At 42.7% G+C, this 23,224-nt stretch overlaps 1 protein-coding gene across 2 annotated transcripts in view; it reads left to right on the top strand.

Moving 5' to 3' along the window:
* Nucleotides 1-23,224, top strand: part of LOC137432975 (ras association domain-containing protein 2) — a 38,263-nt gene that overhangs the window by 7,492 nt on the left and 7,547 nt on the right. For both annotated transcript variants that reach the window (XM_068125333.2, XM_068125332.2), the window contains 5 exons: nt 3,453-3,577; nt 4,949-5,073; nt 8,309-8,410; nt 8,847-8,898; nt 9,765-9,886. In XM_068125333.2, coding sequence (XP_067981434.2) covers nt 3,453-3,577; nt 4,949-5,073; nt 8,309-8,410; nt 8,847-8,898; nt 9,765-9,886 — 526 coding nt within the window. The remainder of the gene's footprint in view (nt 1-3,452; nt 3,578-4,948; nt 5,074-8,308; nt 8,411-8,846; nt 8,899-9,764; nt 9,887-23,224) is intronic.

Raw genomic sequence — 23,224 nt, 5'->3', positions numbered from 1 at the left:
GTACACCCCATGTAAAGTTTTGTAAAGTAAGTACACCCCATGTAATGTTTTGACTTTTTCAACATATTTCAACATACAGCTATTTGATCTTCATTTCAACAATATTGATAGATAAAGGTGATATAATATAACGAATATCATGAAACATTTACATTTTGTAGTCCATTGTATAATTTAAATAAACATAAATGCAAATTTCGCATGTGGAAAAAGTAAGTACACCCTTGGCTCTAAGAGGTGGTATTGCCCCCTTTGGCAGAAACAACCTCAAGTAGGCGTTTCTTATAACTGTCTACCAGTCTCTGACATCGACTGGGAGAAATTTTTGCCCACTCCTCCATGCAGAATTCTTTCAGCTGTGCGATGTTTGAGGGGTTTCTTGCATGCACAGCCCGTTTCAAATCCCCCCACAACATCTCGATGGGATTTAGATCCGGGCTTTGACTTGGCCATTCCAGAACCCTCCATTTCTTTCTTTTCAGCCATTCCTTGGTGGATTTACTGGTATGTTTAGGGTCATTGTCATGTTGCAAGGTCCACCGTCAGTTGAGCTTCAACTTTCCAACAGATGACCTCACATTATCCTCGAGCACCCTCTGGTACAATGAAGAATTCATATTGGATTCTATGATGGTGAGCTGCCCAGGCCCTGATGCAGCAAAGCTGCCCCAAACCATAATATTTCCACCACCATGCTTTACAGTTGGTATCAGGTTCTTGTGGTCAAATGCTGTCTTTGGTTTTCGCCAAACATGTCTTCTGGTACTGTGGCCAAATAGCTCTACCTTTGACTCATCTGTCCAGAGCACATTGTTCCAGGAGTGCTGGTCTTTGCCGAGGTGTTTATTGGCAAACTTTAGTCTTGCCCTGATGTTCTTTCTGGACAGCAAAGGTTTCCTCCTGGCACACCTCCCATGCGGATCAAATTTGTGCAGCCTCTTTCTAATGGTAGACTCGTGCACTTTGACATCAACAGTGGCAAGAGCTACCTGTAGGTCCCTTAATGACATTTTGGGGTTCTTAGAGATTCCTTTCAGCATCTTGCGGTCTGCTCTCGGGCTGAACTTGCTGGGGCGGCCTGGCCTGAACAAGTTGGCAGTTGTTTGGAATCTTCTCCACTTGTAGATGATCTTCCGGACAGTCGAATGATTGATTTCAAATTGTTTGGAGATCTTTTTAAATCCTTTCCCAGACTCGTAGGCATCTATAACCTTCTTTCTGAAGGCCTCAGAGAGATCTTTTGATCTAGGCATGGTGATGCCGCACACCTCAACAACAAAGAGCAAACCAAACTAAATGTATGAGGTTTAAATATGACAGGGTCAAGATCCTCTCTAACGATGTTCTAATCATTTGCCCCTGAGCTGGTTCACCTGATTCTAATTTTAGGTATTTGAAGTAGTGATAAATGTAGGGGTGTACTTACTTTTTCCACATGCAAAATTTGCATTTATGTTTATTTAAATTATGCAATGGACTACAAAATGTAAATGTTTCATGATATTTGTTATATTATATCACCTTTATCTTTCAATATTGTTGAAATGAAGATCAAATAGCTGTATGTTGAAATATGTTGAAAAATTCAAAACTTTACATGGAGTGTACTTACTTTTTCACGTGACTGTATCATAGTCGATGCATAAATAAACAAGAAAAAGAGCAATCAAAGATTGCAAACCCTCGCCAGAATGTATTTTCAGTGGTTTTTAAGGCTTTTATGTTAAAACAAATATGGCGGCCGAACCACGTGACCGATGACGTTATCATTTTATTTCTCTGCCAATTTATGCCTACATGACGCTCAAGACATTTCATCTTGATCGGATGAAGTTTTGTACCTGTCAAATTATGACGTCATAATGAAGGCACCGATGACATCATTAATATAATTTATTCCCCATTGAGAGTTCTTTACAATGAGACATGTTTCAATTTTTTCTATTCAGTGCTTTCAGAGATATAGAGGTGCAATTTTTTCGATTTTTCAAAGATGGCGGCCGAACCACGTGACCATTGACGTCATAATTATCATAAAAAAATTCTACAGGTGGAGTTGCACCTATGGTGAAAGTTTCCTTTCAATCGGACCAACGGTTGCAGAGAAAATCATATTTATTCTGTGCGGACAAACAGACAAACAAACAGACCAACAGACTCAAATGCAACACCCTCTCCTCTGGTGAGGGTAATAAATATCCTGAAATGGTGTGTTCAACAAACTAGCACACCAACTCCCTATGGGAGTGGCAGGAGCGATCAGGTTTTTTTTTCCTCTTTGGGATATATAGATTACAGTAGATTTAGGCTCGGGCCTGTTAGTCTGTGTGATAAGCATATAATGCCTCAAGAACGTCGAGTTCCCTCCATTTGAGTTTCGTGTTAAACAGCAGTAGTGAATGAATGATCGTTTTAAGGCCATTTTTTCCCCGCTAGAGCGGGGGTTAGCCTTGCAGGCCCCATGACAATCGTGGGTCCCTATCTGAGGCAATGTTTTTATGGCCGGATGCCCTTCCTGATGCCAACCCTTAGTCACCTCTTACGTTGCATGCGCAAGGATGCGGTGTACCTATTCTAAATCGGGGGTACACACCGGGATCATTCGTCCCAGCAAGCTGGTACTCAATGACAGGGTGAGTCAACCCCCTTGGCGTTAATTCAACGATCGACCGGGATTCAAACTCAGGATCCGAGGATCCCAAGCCTGCACCCTAACCGCTAAGCCAACACCAGGCTTGTGTTGTAACACCAAAACTGTAGTGACTGTTTAAAAAGGTAATCTTGCGTGTTTGTGGTTTATAATATTTTTTTACTTCCGGTAGGGGTTCCCCCATGAAATGCCACCATAAACTATTTATTCACATTAATACGGTGTTTGTGTCCAAAGACGAAAATCCCCTTACGTGGGGGGGACGACATTTTTAGTCTTAATATTGTTTTGTAATAACATTAATATTATGCTGTTATCATTAATATTGTTATTATTTTTGTTATGAGAAAACGCCACGATAAGCTATTTTAATAGATATAAACCTTAACACAGATTTCACCCAAGGTGGAACATCCCCTTGGGGGGGGGGGGGGGGGCAAATGACGTATCTATACAACATCCATCATGTGACCCTTAGTCGTCCTGCCAAGTTTGGTTGAAATTGGATTTTTTTTTTTTTTTTTTTGTATACAAGATCGAGGCTCGTGAAAGAGCGAAATGACCGGATGTATCATGGTCAGACAGACTGACAGACACCAAATTGAGTATTTTAGTATGATTTCAATGAAGGACCGACCTGCTTACCCCCAAATGAAGTTTTTTGTTTTTTGTTTTTTCTTAGCTACCTCTTTCCCTTTTAGATCTCTGCTTTAATTAGATGTCAACATGTTGCATGAGAAAAGGTGCATCGGTCATAGGTAACACCAAATCTCTGGTCCCATCTGGTGGTGTTTGTACACAGAGGACTCTCCCGCTGGCTGGCTACTCCAGACCTGAACTCGTGGCAGGACCAGCCAAGCACAGCATGCAGAGAAGAGGATGGCACGGTGATGAAAGACGAACATGATACCGCTCAAGCGGCAGAAGGTACCTGTCGGTATGCAGCACATGCGTGTGGGTTTGCATCATTCCTGGGAGCGTGGCGATTCCGCTGATTCAATGCCCGCCTATATGTTAGAATGGGAATTTGTAATTACCCTGCGCTCACGAAGCGAAAAGCGGGGTTAAGCAGTAACCGACGTGTGCCGTATGTGTGCCGGGTCTGCATTTTAAAAATTCATTTTCTCTGCAATTCTTGGTCCGATTGACATGAAATTTTCACCATAGGAGGTAGGAGGGCCTCCTCCTTCAGAATATTTTAATGAATATTATGACGTCATATGTCACGTGGTACAGGCGCCATCTTGGAAAAACGTTACACCTCTATATCTCCCAAACCGCTCAATGGGAAAAATGGAAACGTGGCTCATTGTCAAGTACTCACCATGGGGAATAAGATATATTGATGATGATGACATCGGTGCCTTAATTATGACGTCATAATTCGACAAGTACAACACTTGATCTGATCAGTATGAAAAAAAAATTCCTCTGCAACTGTTAGACCGATGGACACGAAATTTTCAGAGTATGAGCGGCTCCTCCTGTGGAATTTTAAAAATGATAATTATGACGGCATATGTCACGTGGTACAGACGCCATCTTGGAAAAAATCGAAAAAACATGTACCTCTATTTCCGAAACCGCTCCATGAAAAAAATTGAAACATGGCTCATTGTAAAGAACTCCATATGGGGAATAGGTGTTGTTAAGGATGACGTCATTGGTGCCATAATTATGACGTTATAATTCGACAGGGACAACGCTTCGTCTGATCAGTTTGAAATTTATTGAGCGTGATCTACGCAACAATTGTATTAGAGAATATACATTTATGATGTCATCGCTCACGTGGTCTGGCAGCCATATTGGATCAAAAAAAAAGAAACGTTCAAAAACAGAAGAGTTGGCTCACACCAAGTTGACTGCGCAGGGTAAGTATTCTATGAATACCATCCTGTTTGTTCAGGGTGCTGGTGATAACGCCCTCCTCTTCGGGTAAGCTGGTGATAACGCCCCTCTTCTGGAATATTGAATGCCAACCATGGAGCAGTGCTTGTGGAGGGGTCCTCCAGCGCATAACACCCCTCCTCTGGACATTTTTAGCCATACAACAACATAACATAACGTTTTTAGGTCGGACCTAACAACAACATCAGACATTTTTTAGTCAGCGTTGTGCAACCTTTTCGTACGAAAGATGGTAGTCCAACGCCGATCTTGTTTGTAGCAGTGCGTTGCTGCGATTATCTGCTTATTACATACGAATTGCAAGATACAAAGGAAATGCTTGAAGATGATGCAATTCCATTTCTAGGTGGTGTGGAGTGCGTCTTGGCCTTTTGGTGTTGTCTGCAGGTAGTTTAATTCGCACGCAGAGCGATGTGAGCACAATCCGGCGACCCAAGCGGCGCTCATCTGCCCAAAAGAAAGTCCTACAGGAACATCGGGTATCGGTCAACGGACATTTCTACAATCACAAGGTGTGCGCATGGTCAAAGCATCTACCTGCTGGGAGCCATGTGAGATTAATTTATTCCACATTGAAAAATGTTGGCCTAAATATTCAAACGAATTGTTACCTCCGCCACCAAATGTGGATGGAAGTTATGTTTTCACCCCTGTCTGTTTGTCTGTCCGTTAGTTTGTTTGTGAACAAAATATCTCAAAAGGTTGTGGACGGCTTCGGACGAAATTTGGCAGAGATGTAGCGTATGTGACAAGGACGAAATTATTAGATTTTGGTAAAGAACCGGATCCGGATCCGGCTAGTAGAATTTTTTAAGTGATTCTTCACCATTGGGAGATCGGGCCAAAAACGATACATAGCAGGATATCTCAAAAAGTTGTGGAGGGATTTGGCCGAAACTTGGTGGACAGGTTGGGTGTCTGACCAGGACAAACAGATTATATTTTGGTGAAGATCTGAATATGAATTCGGATATGAGAATTATTTAATTTTTCAGTGATTCTTCAACATTGAGTGATATGGCCAACCAGGCGGAGGTATGTATGCTCCCTACTGAGTGCCGTTCTAGTTTTCTTGTTTTATTTCTGCATCTGTTCTACAGGTGAAAAATCCTGTGATTAGGAAATACAGATATTACAAGGACATGTAAATGTAAGGTGAAGGGAGGGAAGGGGAATGAAGGTGTTTGGCAACACTGGATGAACCTGAGATGGTGGTGAACAGCCATCTTGAAGATACCGGGGGAAGAATTTGGCTGAAGAGAGTATGGAAGGTGGTTCCACAGGAGAGAAAATAGAGAAGTGAGTTTCAATAAAGAATGTATATACACAGTGCCTTCAGAAAGTATTCACACCCCTTGACTTTTTCACAGTTTGTTTGAAGCCTGAATTTAAAATTGATGAAATTTAATTTTTTTTGTCACAGATTCACACAAAATACCCCATAATCACAAGGTTAAAAATGTTTTCAGAAATTTTTACAAATCGATTGAAAATGAAATATTGAAATATCTCATTTACATAAGTATTGAACTCCCTGAGCCAATATTTTGTAGAAGCACCTTTTGGAGCTATCACAACTTCGGATCTTCTTTCGTATGTCTGTATAATCTTTGCACATCGGGATTTGGGGAGTCTCTCCCATTTTTCCTTGCAGATGTACTCAAGCTCTGTCAAGTCGGATGGGGAGTGTCGGTGAACAGCAATCTTCAAGTCTTTCCACAGATTCTCAATGGGGTTCAAGTCTGGGCTTTGTCTGGGCCACTTAATGACTTTCACGTTCTTGTTCTGAAGCCATTCCAGTGTTGCTTTGGCTGTATGCTTGGGGTCATTGTCTTGGTGGAACATAAATCTTTGCCGCAGTTTAAGGTCTTTTGTACACTGTAAAGCAGGTTCTCCTCAAGGATTTGCCTGTATTTGGCTCCACTCATTGTTCTCTCTATCTTTGCAAACCTCCCAGTATATGCCACTGAAAAGCATCCCCATAACATGATGCTGCCACCACCACGCTTCACGGTAGGGATGGTGTTAGATGGGTGATGATCTTTTCTCGGGTTCCGCAGATGTAGCGCTTTGCATTGATGCTCAAGAGTTCAATTTTCATCACATCAGACCACAGAATATTTTACCTCATGCTCCCAGAGTCTTTCACATGTCTTCTTGCAAGCTGCAGATGTGCTGTCACGTGTCTTTTTCTCAGGAGTGGCTTCCGTCTGGCCACTCTCACATGAAGCCTGGATTTACGAAGTCCTGTAGAGACTGTTGACATTCTGGCAGGTTCTTCCATCTCAGCCAAGGAAATCTGTAGTTCTGTCAGACTGGTAATTGGTTCTTGGTCACCTCCCTGACCAAGGTCCTTCTTGCCCAGTTGTTCAGTTTGGTCAGACGGCCAGCTCTAGGAAATATGGGTCGTTCAATATTCTTTCCATTTCCTAATGATGGAGCTCACTGTGCTCTTGGGATCTTTAAACACTTTAGATATTGTTTTATACCATTTCCCAGGTTTAAGTTTCCTCACAATTATATCTGAGTTCTACGGACAGTTCCTTGGACTTAATGATAGAGTTTCCGCTCTGACAATCTCTGTCAACTGTGGGACCCTATATAGAAAGGTGTGTTTCTTTCTAAATCATGTCCAATCAATTGAGTTGGCCACAAGTGGACTCAAATCAAGTTGTGGAGACATCTTAAGGATGATCAAAGGAAATTGGATACACCTGAGCTCGATTTTGAGTGTCATACCAAAGGGGTTGAATACTTATTGACTCGAGACATTTCAGCTTTTAATATTTAATTATTTTGTAAAAATTCTAAAAAAAAAATTCCAGTTTGATATTGTGGGGTATTATGTGTAGATCAGTGAACAATTTAATCCATTTTAAATTCAGGCTGCAATGCAACAAAATGTGAAAAAGTCAAGCAATGTAAATACTTTCTGAAGGCAACGTATGTATGTATATGTATGTATGTAGGCCTATATGCTGGAATGCAAAATGCTGGAAAATGCCGCAATTGGCGAATCGGTGAATGTGGTGGCGTTGTTTGAATGGTGGTGGTGGGGAAGGAGGAACATTTTTTTTTTTTAATGCATGGTCTAGGTTCGTGTAAGAGCTATGACAACGAACAAATCAGGATACGACATGACAAAGGAAACGGCAGCAGAAAGGGGAACGCCAACAGCAGGGCGGAGGGAGAAAATAGATGGAGATGGACCAATAAGGGAAGCAGGTAACGATGATGGGTAAGGGAGAATGTAAAAGGGTGGACAACATGGATACGTAAGCAAAATGTTTGCCAGGGTTGGATGTTGTTTAATAGGTGTAGAAAATATCATTATTTTGGATCGGAGATGACTCGAGATTGTGGTGAAAGAGGAATAAATGAGTGAAGGTGAGTTGTTGTTCTGGATTCATGCAGTTTCACTAGGAGGCAGTTGCTGGTGGACTGCGTGCATCCCGTAGATGCCTGAGGGTGACAAAGTGTAGCGAGGGCAGAGGGTGCAAGTCTTGATAAGGTGCCACCTGGTTTTAGAGGAGGGAGACAAGTTTGAAAGCTCATTCTTGATATTGGACCGATATTTTTTGGTCCTGGAGGCGGTGAGTATGGATGGTGTAAAAATCCGCTGTTTTGTATACACACCTCCCTCTGCCTCCCCTCCCCTCTCTCCCCCATTACTTTTTCACCCGCTTTCTTAATTTCCTACATGTGTCCATGATTAATCTTTACTGATGTCCCAACATTGCTTTACAGACGTCAGTTTTTACACCAGTGATTGACTGCGTGACCTGCGTCCATGTGAACAACAAAACTACAGCGGAAGAAACAATCCATTTGCTTCTTCAAAAATTCAGGGTCAGTTGTGTTTAAGATGTCATCCTTGATCATGTTGTGGAACGTCGGCTGAGGCCCTATTTTTTTTTCTTCCACCCTCACCTTTTCCATTCCGTAAACTTAAATTGGTTTTCTCCGTAAACGCTTGAGTGATTGACAAAAAAAATTCAACATAGGAGCGCCTACCCATGCAGAATTGTTGAACAAAGTTACATGATGATTGGATGGAAAATGCGGCCTGTGTTCCAAAAAGTCTGTTTTCTGTAGACATTGGTTGCAGGGTGTTTCATGTATCAGTAATAATTATATAAACGGCCTCGATGTCGCTACGCTTGGCACGGCTGGATAGTTAATGATGCAATAGTGGCAATGCAATTTACCTTTGATAAATCATGACTTTCACTGTTGTAAGATTCATTTATTTGTATTTTTTTTAATTCCTCATCTCTACTTGCAGATCGAAAATCCTGCGGAAGAATTTGCCCTTTATATTGTTCGAGCAAATGAAGGTATACAGCCGAACCTAACAACCTCACAACAACCTAACCTAACAACGACCCTATCAACCCTAACCCTAACCCTAACCCTAACCCTAACCCCAACCCTAACCGTAACCCTAATAACCCTAACCGTAACCCTAACAACCCTAACCGTAACCCTAACAACCCTAACCGTAACCCTAACAACCCTAACCGTAACCCTAACAACCCTAACCGTAACCCTAACAACCCTAACCGTAACCCTAACAACCCTAACCGTAACCCTAACAACCCTAACCGTAACCCTAACAACCCTAACCGTAACCCTAACAACCCTAACCGTAACCCTAACAACCCTAACCGTAACCCTAACAACCCTAACCGTAACCCTAACAACCCTAACCGTAACCCTAACAACCCTAACCGTAACCCTAACAACCCTAACCGTAACCCTAACAACCCTAACCGTAACCCTAACAACCCTAACCGTAACCCTAACAACCCTAACCGTAACCCTAACAACCCTAACCGTAACCCTAACAACCCTAACCGTAACCCTAACAACCCTAACCATAACCCTAACAACCCTAACCCTAACCACCCTAACCCTAACAACCCTAACAACCCTAACCCTAACCCTAACAACTCTAACCCTAACTCTAACCCTAACTCTAACCCTAACCGTACCCTAACAACCCAAACCGTAACCCTAACCATTAACTAATTATTATAATTGTCTTTTCTTAAAATTTTCTTTGAAATGTATGAAGTGTACTGTGTATGGAGTGAAACATGTGAAAAACCTGATGGTAATCCTCAAAACACGCTTTTTATTTGATCAACGAATGATGCGTCAGCGATGAAATTTTCCAGCAATTGTCTGCTTGTGTTTTCAGAACGAAGAAAGATGCTAAGTCACGAATGTCCACTTGTCGCCCGTATACTGGAAGGCCCTTGTGTTCAAGTGTCATGTTTCTACATTACGGAGGTGGAGCGTGCAGAGAATATATCACATGGTGTAAGTACCAATAATATAAAATAACTAGCGTGGATCAGCTTGCTACGCTCGCCTCACCACACGTCGCTACAGAAGCACAGGCTTGTTGAAACTGAGGATGATGACCTGAGTGAACTTGAGTTGCTGTATTGTCATCATTTACACTAATCATAATACTGTTACGTGCTCCTCCCCAACCCCCTGGCCTCCTCCGAGCAGAAGTACCTCCGAGCCCCGAGAGGAGTCACGGCAGAAAAATGTGTTATTCTGTATGTCAAAGATCAATGGTGAAGCCACACCAATTGTTACCAACAAACAAATTTTGTATTAAGATCACACAAGAATAACAGTACAACAATAATAGTAATCAAAAGTACAATCAATATATATCCTATGATGGTACCATCAGGTTCGTACAATATAACTCACTGTGCTCCAAGTGAGTGAAAAGAAGAAGATTCCCAATGTCTCTAATCCCGGCTTCAAGCCAAAGTTGATTCCGGCTTCAAGCCAAAGTCGATCCGCTCCAGCGATCGCCAGATCACTGTCCAATCGAGACCAGAATCCCGTTGGGTTGGCAGTTACAGTCCTGCTGCCAAAGCTGCGCAAAGGCGCCCTCCAGGTGACTGGGAAATCACACCCTCGGGTATGGACGTTCCACGGCTCACAGTGGGCGAACCGCAAATTAACCTTCAAAGCCACGTTGCACACACACACACACACCAGATACATCTGAATGTGGTGAAAATGGCTGAAGCGAAGCAAATTGTGCGATGCGCAAAGTGCGCGAGTCAAGATGGCCGACAGCCCGTTCTCGAGGCGTAACGGCCCGACGATGATTCTCCTCGGAATCCACCGCCAAAAACCTGACACGCAGGTTGATCTGTCACAGCGATAACAACTCTGTCGCAGGAATCCCGTTCCTGGGAAACCCAAAGTTCACTCGTGACTCTTCCTCACCAACGTTCGCTCCAGACCACAAAGCAACTATGCTTCTTCTCCGACTCACTCGCTCCGCCTTCTTTTTCTCCTCCTCCTCTTCTTCTTCGTCGTTCGGTTCCCGATCCGGTTTCCAGTTTCTTTTAACTCTAACTTTTTCACCTTTTGAAAACAGTTCATAAACAATAACCCTTTTGAAAACAATAAGAGTACATGGAATCAAAAATGTTTACAGTGGATGAAAACCACGACAACGGAAGTGACGAATCTGTAACAATACAAACATTTATTTTGCACAAATTTCTTTGTAATATACGTGATATTATTTATTTGTAATATTAGTGATATGTATTTGTAATTTATTTGCAATCAAAAAAGGTCCAAGTGGTGTGAAGCTCTAAATAGTCAAGGGTCGAAGCTGTCTAATCGGTCTGAAGGGTGTAAGGGGTCGAAATGGTTTTAAGGTCTATAGGGTCGAAGGTACTTAAGAGGTTTAAAGGTTATAAAAGGTTGGAAGGGTGAAGGGATCTAAAGGTGTCTAAAGTATTGAAAGGGTAAAAGTGGTATTAAGGGTTTTGGGAATTTTTTTTTCTTCTTGTATACAAGATCGAGGCTCGTGAAAGAGCTAACATTAATCACACAAAAAAAAACCGACACACAAAACGTACAATAAAGGGAGCGGGAGACAAGATGGGGAGAGAGAGGGAAGCACTCGAGTACAACAGCAGAGAACATGGACAACGGAAGATCTGTGGGAGGGAGAGGGTTCACCACATTCAGATGTATCTGGTGTGTGTGTGTGTGTGTGTGCAACGTGGCTTTGAAGGTTAATTTGCGGTTCGCCCACTGTGAGCCGTGGAACGTCCATACCCGAGGGTGTGATTTCCCAGTCACCTGGAGGGCGCCTTTGCGCAGCTTTGGCAGCAGGACTGTAACTGCCAACCCAACGGGATTCTGGTCTCGATTGGACAGTGATCTGGCGATCGCTGGAGCGGAAGGGGAGGGGGATCTTGGGGTCTAATGGGTCTAAAGGGTCTTATGAGTCTTTTGGGTCTTCTGCATCCTTAAGGGTCTTCAGTGTATTTTGGGACTTTTGGATCTTTTTAATATTTTAAGTGTTTTGTGATATTTTGGGTGTTCATGGTCTTTGGGGTCTTTTGTGTCTTCCGGTTATTTTTGGTCCTCTGGGTCTTTTGAGTGTTTAAGGGTCTTGGTAGACTTAGAGGGTCTTCAAAGGTCTTAGGGATCTCAGCAATCTAAAGGGTCGAAAGGTATATTCCAGCAACCCGTAATTAATGGACGTACGTAATTAATAGACACGATGCGACCGGCATTCAAACAACCAGCGTTAAAATACACGTATAATCACACAATTTCACGGCTCCGCGGACGGTCGGACGGCTACACGTGTTTTTCGGTTTTATATTTATCTATCTATAATTCCAGTAATCTCTGTACGTTTGTACGTTTGTCTGTCTGTGACCGCTGTTTCTCGACAACCACGGGTCCGATATACTTTTAACTTGCCAGGTATATTGCTGGGGACCCGAGGATGTGCCTTTTCAAGGTTTCATATTAATCGGACAATTACTTACCGAGCTATGTCCAAAAAACGATTCAACCAATCAGAGAGCAGCGAACGATCGCGTGTGCCGGCGTTGCGAATGGACCAAACCATTCCATGTAAATAGAGGGGGGGGTTCTGTGGTCGTTGCGAATGGACGAAACCATTTCATGTAAATAGAGGGGGGGGGATTGTCACTGTACTCGCAAGCCGTTCGCCGTTCGCTTTGGCGTTGCGAATGGACCAAACCATTTCATGTAAATAGAGGGGGGGGATATAATTTTAGATAGATATATAGTACGGGCATATATATAGTACGGGCATGCCCTAGTCTATCTATAATTCCAGTAATCTCTGTACGTCTGTACGTTTGTTTGTTTGTCTGTGACCGCTGTTTCTCGACAACTACCGGTCCGATATACTTGAAACTTGCCAGGTATATTGCTGGGGACCCGAGGATGTGCCTTTTCAAGGTTTCATATTAATCGGACAATTACTTACCGAGCTATGTCCAAAAAACGATTCAACCAATCAGAGAGCAGCGAACGATCGCGTGTGCCGAACGTGGAGGACACACTCTGCCTCGGATGGCACATTTGAGAGCGTATTCATTTATTTCACGTTTGCAAACTATGTTGGCGCTATGTTGGCGTTAAACTATGTTTTAAAACTAATAACAACGAATTTGCGATTCATTCGCTTTCCTGCGCGTTTGTGCACGCGATGGCGATTTCTTTACCAAACTCCGGAAGCCGTTCGCTTTGGACCAAACCATTGCATGTAAATAGAGGGGGGGGATTGTCACCGTACTCGCAAGCCGTTCGCTTTGGACCAAACCATTTCATGTAAATAGAGGGGGGGGATATAATTTTAGATATAGATATAGTACGGGCAATGCCCTAGTATAGAAAATCATAGGAATAAAGAGATCGGAAAGCAACTACTTCTTGAACTCAGAGATTCCTGTGAAAATCCTATTGAAAAATCCTTGTTTTGGTTCGGGTGCCATCTACAATGTACGTAAGCAGGATTTATGATCACACTCCCCTTTCTTCATACATTCCTTCTCTATCCTCTCCCGAAGTACTTCAAACATTCTCACTGCTCATTCTTGAATCCTTCACCGCATACTCCCTTCTCTTTCCTATCAAGTTCATGTTGCTTACTTCATGCACCTTGAATCTGCTATGCTTCGTGTTGTGTTCAGGTGCAGAGCCCTGCTTCGGCATAGGTATTATGCGTCCTTACTTTGACAGTTTAGAAAGAACAAGTACAAAAAGTTTTAATTAAAACAAAAGCCGCGTCGATGTTACACAATGCCTAGATGCAGCTGTGCCTATAACGTCGATGTTATAGGCACAGGACATTCCTATTGATTCGATTACTTGATGTTATTTTTGTGCAAAGTGAAAATATATCTCGGCAATTTCCCGTGTGTGGCGACGAATTTTTAATATATCTCGGCATTTTCCCATCTGTTATTTCAGGCGGTGTATGACTGACCATGCCGCGATTTAAAAAATATATATCTCGGCAATTTCCCGTGTGTGGCGACACGTGAACGGAGCTATGCTCCTCTCTCCACATTATTGTGACGACGTATAAATTAAATATTTCATCGTGACGATTGTCATCAAATGGACGAATTTTTAATATAGCTCGGCATTTTCCCGTCTGTTATATCGGGCGGTGTATGACTGACCATGCCGCGATTTAAACAAAATATATATATCTCGGCATTTTCCCGTCTGTTATTTCGGGCGGTGTATGACTGACCATGCCGCGATTTAAAATATATATATCTCGGCAATTTCCCGTGTGTGGCGACACGTGAACAAAGCTATGCTCCTCTCTCCACATTATTGTGACGACGTATAAATTAAATATTTCATCGTGACTATTGTCATCAAATGGACGAATTTTTAATATATCTCGGCATTTTCCCGTCTGTTATTTCAGGCGGTGTATGACTGACCATGCCGCGATTTAAAAAATATATATCTCGGCAATTTCCCGTGTGTGGCGACACGTGAACGAAGCTATGCTCCTCTTTCCACATTATTGTGACGACGTATAAATTAAATATTTCATCGTGACGATTGTCATCAAATGGACGAATTTTTAATATAGCTCGGCATTTTCCCGTCTGTTATTTCGGGCGGTGTATGACTGACCATGCCGCGATTTAAACAAAATATATATATCTCGGCATTTTCCCGTCTGTTATTTCGGGCGGTGTATGACTGACCATGCCGCGATTTAAAAAATAAAATATCTCAATGGACTTGAAGTTACAGGCCTTTGAGAATTCATTTCGTTCTATAAAGGGCAACTTTCATCGGATTTTCTTCCCGTTTTTTTTCAACCGAGTCTAAAACTATGTTAGCGACTGTGAAAAATGAAATGATATATCGAATTTGATTTGAAATAAAACTGTGTGAGAGAGGAAGACACCACGGGCCTACAAAACAGGCCTCAAAGCTATGCGAGTTAATAAAACTAGGGCATGCCCGTACTATATATATATCTAAAATTATATCCCCCCCCCTCTATTTACATGAAATGGTTTGGTCCAAAGCGAACGGCTTGCGAGTACGGTGACAATCCCCCCCCTCTATTTACATGAAATGGTTTGGTCCAAAGCGAACGGCTTGCGAGTACGGTGTTTTTTATCGGACCCGTGGAATTATAGATAGTAGTTTTAATTAGTTTTAAAACATAGTTTAACGGCAACATAGTTTTCCAACGTGAAATAAATGAATACGCTCTCAAATGTGCCGTCCGAGGCAGAGTCTGTTCGCCACGTTCGGCACACGTGATAGCTCGCTGCTCTCTGATTGGTTGAATCGTTTTTTGGACATAGCTCGGTAACTACTTGTCCGATTAATATGAAACCTTGAAAAGGCACATCCTCGGGTCCCCAGCAATATACCTGGCAAGTTTAAAGTATATCGGACCCGTGGTTGTCGAGAAACAGCGGTCACAGACATACAAACATACAAACATACAAACATACACACAGAGATTACTGGAATTATTAATAAAATGGTGGATATTTGTTTATATGAAGCCTCTCCCACAATGGGTGGAGCTATGGTTAGCAGAATGGGTGGAGCTTTGAGGTTTTGTCTCTCTGCAAGAAGAACAAGAAGAAGAAGAAGAAGAACAAGAACAACAGCAGAGGGCACTCTATGACCAGCGTCTTGCGACGCGGCTAAAAATGAACACAAAAATTGTTTGTTTTTTCACATTCATTGTCACCTTTAAATCCGTACAGCATCTAATGCCCTCTTCCCAATGCAGGTTAATTTATTTAACGAATGCACGTTGGATCAAAATTGACGTGCAGCTGTATCTGTGATGCAGAGCCCCTGCACTTTGGACCAGCAGTTGAGAATTTGGCCACGATACTTGAACACAATGGCCTACTCTTGCAAAAAATTTATCCACCAGCGAATTTGAGGATACAGGATACTGAGCTTAAATCCCTATGATGGAGCATGCTGAACAAGATCCTGATCCCACTGCTGAGATCCCAGTCATTGGTGTGATTGTGTGCATGTGAAGCATTAGACCATAGGTTGGGAAACAAACCCAGACTTAGACAGCTCTAATTTGAGCATGTCAGCTCTGAGCTATCCCATCAGGCCCCAATCTCAACCTTGTGATCCAATGTTTTTGGTCTCAGTTCTCCACATGCTCACCTATGGACTTAGACTCTTCTATCCTTCTCGACTTTTTACAATACATGTGCATTCATCCAGGTTATTGTCCCCCGTCGCACCGCGGAGCGAAAGGGGGACTATGGTTTTCCCCTCCGTCCGCGTGTCCGTGCGTGCGTACGTGCGTACGTGCGTAAGCGAAGGACCGCATTCGAATTTTGTGTGTGGGTGCAACCCACGTCAAAATCCAAGATGGCCGCCGCCATGTATGTCCGCCGCCATGTATGTCTGAACCTTTTGAGCGAAATATCTTGAAAAATAAGCGAAGTACCAACTTCTAATCTGGTGTGTGGGTGTATCTAGGCATAAGGAAGAACGCTATTGAAAATTGGGTCGCCACGTCAAAATCCAAGATGGCCGCCTTGCGTCTTCCACTTTGTCAATTCGCATCACTTCACCGACGGGGGACCGAGGCGTAACGCTTGTTTACTTTAGGCATCATCTCGAATCGATACAATCACATTCTTCCCTCCACTACTTCAAAGGTGTGTGTGTGTGTGTGTGTGTGTGTGTGTGTGTGTGTGTGTGTGTGTGTGTGTGTGTGTGTGTGTGTGTGTTAGTTACCTTCGCCTGAGGAGAGGGTATTGCATTTGTCTGTACTAGGGCATTGCCCGTACTATATCTATATCTAAAATTATATCCCCCCCCTCTATTTACATGAAATGGTTTGGTCCAAAGCGAACGGCTTGCGAGTACGGTGACAATCCCCCCCCTCTATTTACATGCAATGGTTTGGTCCAAAGCGAACGGCTTCCGGAGTTTGGTAAAGAAATCGCCATCGCGTGCACAAACGCGCAGGAAAGCGAATGAATCGCAAATTCGTTGTTATTAGTTTTAAAACATAGTTTAACGCCAACATAGCGCCAACATAGTTTGCAAACGTGAAATAAATGAATACGCTCTCAAATGTGCCATCCGAGGCAGAGTGTGTCCTCCACGTTCGGCACACGCGATCGTTCGCTGCTCTCTGATTGGTTGAATCGTTTTTTGGACATAGCTCGGTAAGTAATTGTCCGATTAATATGAAACCTTGAAAAGGCACATCCTCGGGTCCCCAGCAATATACCTGGCAAGTTTCAAGTATATCGGACCGGTAGTTGTCGAGAAACAGCGGTCACAGACAAACAAACAAACGTACAGACGTACAGAGATTACTGGAATTATAGATAGATGTCTGTTTGTTTGTCCGCACAGAATAAATATGATTTTCTCTGCAACCGTTGGTCCGATCGTCAGGAAATTTTCTCCATAAGAGCAACTCCACCTGTAGGAATTTTTTGTGATAATTATGACGTCACAAGTCACGTGGTTCGGCCGCCATCTTGGAAAAACCGAAAAAATTGCACCTCTATCTCCGAAAGCGCTGAATAGAAAAATTGAGACATGGCTCATTGTAAAGAACTCTATGGGGAATAAAATATGTTGATGATGTCATAGGTGCCTCCATTATGACGTCATAATTCGACGAGTACAAAACTTCATCCGATCAAGAAGAAATTTCTTGAGCGTCATTTCGGCATAAATTGGTGGATTTAAAAAAAGATGACGTCATCGATCACGTGGTTCGGCCGCCATATTTGTTTTAACACAAAAGCCTTAAAAACCACTGAAAATACATCCTGGCGAGGGTTTGCAATCTCTGATTGCTCTTTTTCTTGTTTATATTGCAGAAGCTACTAACAGCTACCACACTCTAAGCCCTAAGGTATCGAGCAGTGTGACCTTGTCTCCTCAACGCACCTTCACGAAGGCCAGACCACTTGCTTCCAGCAATCGTGGAATTTGTGAGATGTTCAGGGTGCTGGGGATGGCATATCTAACCTTCGCGGACACCGTGGGATCTTTAACGTCCACCAACAACTTCTGGTAGAAGGGATTTTCTGTTTAACGAGGTGGACGGCACACACATTGATGACTGGCCCTGCCTGCAAAACACCAGAGCGACAGTTTATAGTTGTGTCGAGATTCAAACAACTCAGGCTAGACCGGTCATAGTTGAGTGTACATATAGTAGGAGACCAGCCTGTAGGTCCCGTGACCAAATGCTGGGAACAAAGGTTTGAAAGTGTTTTTGTGTTCCCTGATGAATACCGAACAATTTTGACTTGGGCTGCCCCCTTGAAAATGTCAGGCATTTCCGGGAAGGGTCAACAAAGGTCAAACAGGGGTCAAAATTCAAATATATTCCAATCGTGTCGATATGCATATCAAATTACTCGTCTAGTCATGAGGATTCCAAAAATGTATAGTGTGTTATACCTCCGACCTTAAATGAGGGCGCTATGGTCAAAAACGTCGAAAGGTCAACGCACTTTTGACTGGCGGTCAAATTCACCAACACAGTTAACATTGTCCGATTCTAATGATTTTAGTGTCTAATAATATGTTTTCTGACATGGCAAATTCAAATAAGCAACTTTTAAAAGTAAAGGTGGTTGCCATAACCTTGAAATTTCAAAATGGCTGGCAAAAGGGCTACTGAAAGACTTGAATCAGGATCCTTGGCCAACAATAACACAGTTATTTCTAAACACATTGTCCAATGATGCTTATCTTGCTTTATTGCCCAGTTCATCATCCTACTCAGTGTCATATCCATCAGAATCAGAGTCAGAATCACTGTTACAATCACTAGTATCTGAATCTGTGTCAGAGTCTACAGTGCGGTTTGTTCTGGCATCACGTAGACGTTGAGGTAGTGCCGGCTGTGAATACCATATTGGCAAACATTTGCCCTCTCTCAAGCTCCAACCATGCTGAAGGGGAGATGATGGAGCATCTGGATTCATAAAGTTTAACATGATGAATGCCTGATAGTTGGCCCGTGTTACCTTCAAATTATGTGAATCTGTATCAGGAGGAATCCTGAGAGTCGATTTCCTCTTCATCCCCTCCCACTTTTTGGCCCGAGCTTCTGCGAGTGTCTTGCTTGATTTATCCTTGTATATGTATTTGATGGTATACTGCTCTAGCTGTTTAAGAGTTTGTGATGTCACTGGGAGACATTTCCCAAGCCCTCTAAGTAGCTCTCGTGCCTCTTCTGACTTCATTGTGCTGTCAAAGACTGATGGTTTTCTACGGCCATATAAACTGGAAATAGCCTCTGCACCAGTGTGGATGTGAAATGGGATAATGATATCACTAATATCCTTATCAAGGAGTGTTGCGCAATCAATTATGCTTTTCTTCCTTTTCAGTCCTAGCATACCTTCAATTTGATGTGCCACATACGATACTAAAACCAACACATCTGTGTCTTCTGCATCAATGACAACGGCATCTTTTACTCCCGACTTTCTTAGTTGGGAATATATGTACAACAGAATGGTGTCTGCTTCCATATGCTGACATGTCAACTCAACTACCTCCTCATCAGTGGACAAATCACTACAGCGTTCCCTCACAGAGTAAATAAATCTGGTATCTGGATGTTGGAGTAACAGGGTTTTGAACTCAGTCTTCAGAAATTGCTGCAGACGAATTTTGTTTCCTGGGTTGTTGAAGTTGCATGTTGTTGAAGTGCCTAGGGGATGGCAGTTCATCATTTCTCTTGATGAAAATATTCCTGGTCCCACCAACAAAAGGCAATTCACCTGTTCGCCTTTCATGTTCACTATCTTTGATGCTGTGTTGTAGATCATATGGGTCATTTACAATATTATCTGGGAAGCCGTAGGATGGCGTTGGACAACAAGGTTAAACATTTTAGCAGCATAATCGCCCCATGTATAAGCACTTTCGTCTTGCTTCTCTCTATCCTCAGCAGACGGGGTTGATAGCCTCCAAATGAACCCCATATCTACTAGTGCAATGTATCTATCCCGGAACTCCAGTTCAATAAAGTTGAACTTTTGTGCCAGTTTACATTTTTGCCCTTTGCGCATTGTTCCATTTACATTGAAGATGGGGAGACACTCTTCTGTCACGCGGTATTCCATGACTTCAGATAGCACTAGACCATCATCTAACTCTTGTGCCAAAGTGATGATCTCGGCCATGGCTTTGTTTTCCATAGCATCTGTTTTTGTGACCTTCTGTTTTGATGTGTCTTTGATAACTGGTGGTTTGCTGAAGCTGTGTCTGCTGTTTCTGTGTATGGTTGCATCAAACTGTTTATCACCAGAGAACTTGCGCTCTTTGAAGAATGATTGCACTAGAGTCTCCCCATCCTCATGTGCTGAGTCAAAGTCTTTGACAAGTGCATCTGATGCGACCATTCCTGACTGGAGCGACCTCAAGATAGGCTGTGTAAGGTCGAATGGGTCACAATCAAATTCCGTGATGCAATTGTCTAGATCTTGTACACCGCGCTCATCCAGCAACAACCTCGTTGTGGAGTTCTCTCTGTGACCTTCAGATGATTTGGTGAGATTTGCCAATGCATGTAGTGAACTTCTAACTCTATTCACAGAGTTGACGGTTCTTGTGTGAGTCAACAACATCTTTTCATTTTTTAAGATGCGCTTCTAACCTGCTTTCATCTTCGACCCTTTATTCATGGTCATTTCTATCCAGAGATCCAGGGGTAAGCACGAGTACGGTTTCCCGGTCATTGATTGCGCGAATAGGCCATCTCGCATGTACCTCTCTTTTTCTTCGGGGAGACTGCTAATCTCAAGCCAGAATTCTACAAGCCATCTGCTGTATTTATCATTGTCGTATATCCGCAGCCATGGCATCATCATTCGGAGGGATGCTTTGAATGAATCCCAATCCTGTGTCCTCAGGGCGTATATGTTCATGATCAGTATTTCAACCATTTCCATAAAGCTCAACCAGAACCTTGCCATAGGGCTGTCTGATTTCCCAACACTCTCAAATGCTCTTTCTACAAAGGACTTGAACTCTGCATCCATCAGGAAATCATCTGCGATGGCCTGTAATTGTTCTTTTGAGCTATTGGGTGGACTTCTAAGAACTTCCAACTTTGATTTGAGCTCCGATGATAGCTTCAGTCCCTCGCTGACCCCGCGAAAAATAATCCTGCGAATGAGCACCTCATACATAAGTGAAAGGCACCTTATGCCTCTGTTGTAGTGTTTACCACGAAGTGCTTGGTCAACTGATCCTTCTGAAATTATATCGGCTGCCACAAGAATTTCAGATAAACCTGAGCCATGGAACCACTTGTTTATCGCCGATATGAAGGAAATGTGAGCGTGGAATGGACCCAAGAATGGAAGGATAAGTTGAAATTTCTCAGGATTCTCATTTTTCAGCTGGACAATAAGGGCATAGACTGGTTGGTCGCCTACCAGCTGAATAAATGGCATTGACTTGCACTCGGCTGCGGTGACCATGCGACACATAACCTCGTGAACCACTGACGTCTGAGGTGGCTTTGGAAATGTCAGAAAATAGTATACTGTACTTTTCACCACATACTCATGGATATTAGCCTGGAACCCAGTGAAACTTCCAACTTTCTGTTCATCAGCTGGTATGTTCTTCCCTGCAATATCCAGACGGGCCAACACGTGCATAACACCTCGCTTTCTTTGCTCATCACTTGTTTGAAGTGAGATATCAATTTCCTGACGAACTGCTGGCTGGCCACGTTTGACTGTTTTGTAAGGATGAATCTTGTGTTGTAAAGTACTTAAATCTTTCAAATCTTCAGACTTGGTCAATTGAAGTATAGGACGACCCTCCTCTGAGTCCATTGATGTAACATCATCAGGTTGTACAAACATAACATTGGTCCGGTGAGATGTATCGGCCCCTGTCAATGTATCATCTTTGAAGTCATCGTTATCTAGGATACCTGTTCCTGGAAAACCATCTGCTAACTCGTCAGGACAAGCAACATTTGCTTTGATATCATCCATGGCCCAAGCTTCATACAGAGCAAGAACATCTTTGTAACTTATTCCAAGAGCAAATTTTTTCAAGATGTCAATGATTTCACGACTCCGAGTTAATCCATGAAGAGTCACTGATAACTTTGTTTGGAAGGATGTGCGTTTGCCGGTGATGAACGAAAACAAGAGGGATGCCAAAGCAGCAATTTGTGGATCATGACATGCTTCAGTAAAGTCATTGGAATCAGGATCCTTGAGCCATGTCAAAAGTTGGCGCAAAAGTTCATGGGGTTCTTCAATATTTTCAAGCTCATCAACACGGAGAGGCCAAGATAAACCCACTTCTTCTGTAAACTTCTTTCTCAGACGCCTTGCAACATTGTTTAGTAACTGTTCATCACTTATTCCCCAAGAAAAAATGGCTGCTTCAATGTAACTTCCACCAGCAGATGCATCATAGACAATTGTGCTCTGGTTCTTGTGGAAACGATCATGGAATCCAATGTTGTCTTTGAATTCATTTTGAAGCATTTGTTTTATAGTGCTGGTTTTCATCACAGTTTCAAAACCAAAGTTTGCACTCATTTGGTTATAATCAACCAGAAGACCCTGTAATGTTCTTGGCTCATTCATCTCCAGCACAACTGTACGGACATGCCTAAAAAACATCTGTCTAACCTCTGTAAGTCGCACGTTCTGTAAGTGCATTCGGTCACCAGATGAATCAGAATGTTTGTAGTGAGGCTTCACATACTTCATCCAGCAGGAACGATGATAGCGTATTTCTGACGCAAAGGGATCAGGGGTAGAATCTATGACAGTTAAAATTCTTTCTCTCATCTGGTCATCTTCCAAGTGTATTGTATGTGACTTGAAGGTGTTCCACGCATTCAACTGTTGGATAATACATAATGTTTTGGAATTTTTCAAGTCTTCTGGTTTCATACACCAAATGCACAGATTCTTTTCATGAAGGAGACCTGTGCTACGTGAAGATCGTCCAGCTTGCTGCTGGTCTTTTGCATGCGTTTCTTGTGTGTCCACTGTTTGTTGTTTCTGTTCTTGATCTCTTTTTCTTAATGCTTGTTGAAGTCCACTTTGAGCTATCAATGCAGTCCTGCATGCCTTATGAAAATAGACACCATTCGGTCCTGCATCCCAATTGACTGAATCATAAACAGTTCCAAATTTATGCAACCCTTTCCAATCTTGTGCTTTGCCCTTCATGCGTTCCCATGCTTCAGGAGAAATGTTGCTTTTATCTTCATCGCATTGTTCATTACACAAAATACATAGTCCAGATATTTCCTCTCGTTTTCTTTTTCTGTTTGGT

The sequence above is a fragment of the Myxine glutinosa genome, chromosome 8 (genome assembly GCF_964187855.1).
Source record: "Myxine glutinosa chromosome 8, kmMyxGlut1.1, whole genome shotgun sequence".
NCBI classification, from domain to species: domain Eukaryota; kingdom Metazoa; phylum Chordata; class Myxini; order Myxiniformes; family Myxinidae; genus Myxine; species Myxine glutinosa.
This window is presented reverse-complemented; position numbering and strand designations above follow the sequence as displayed.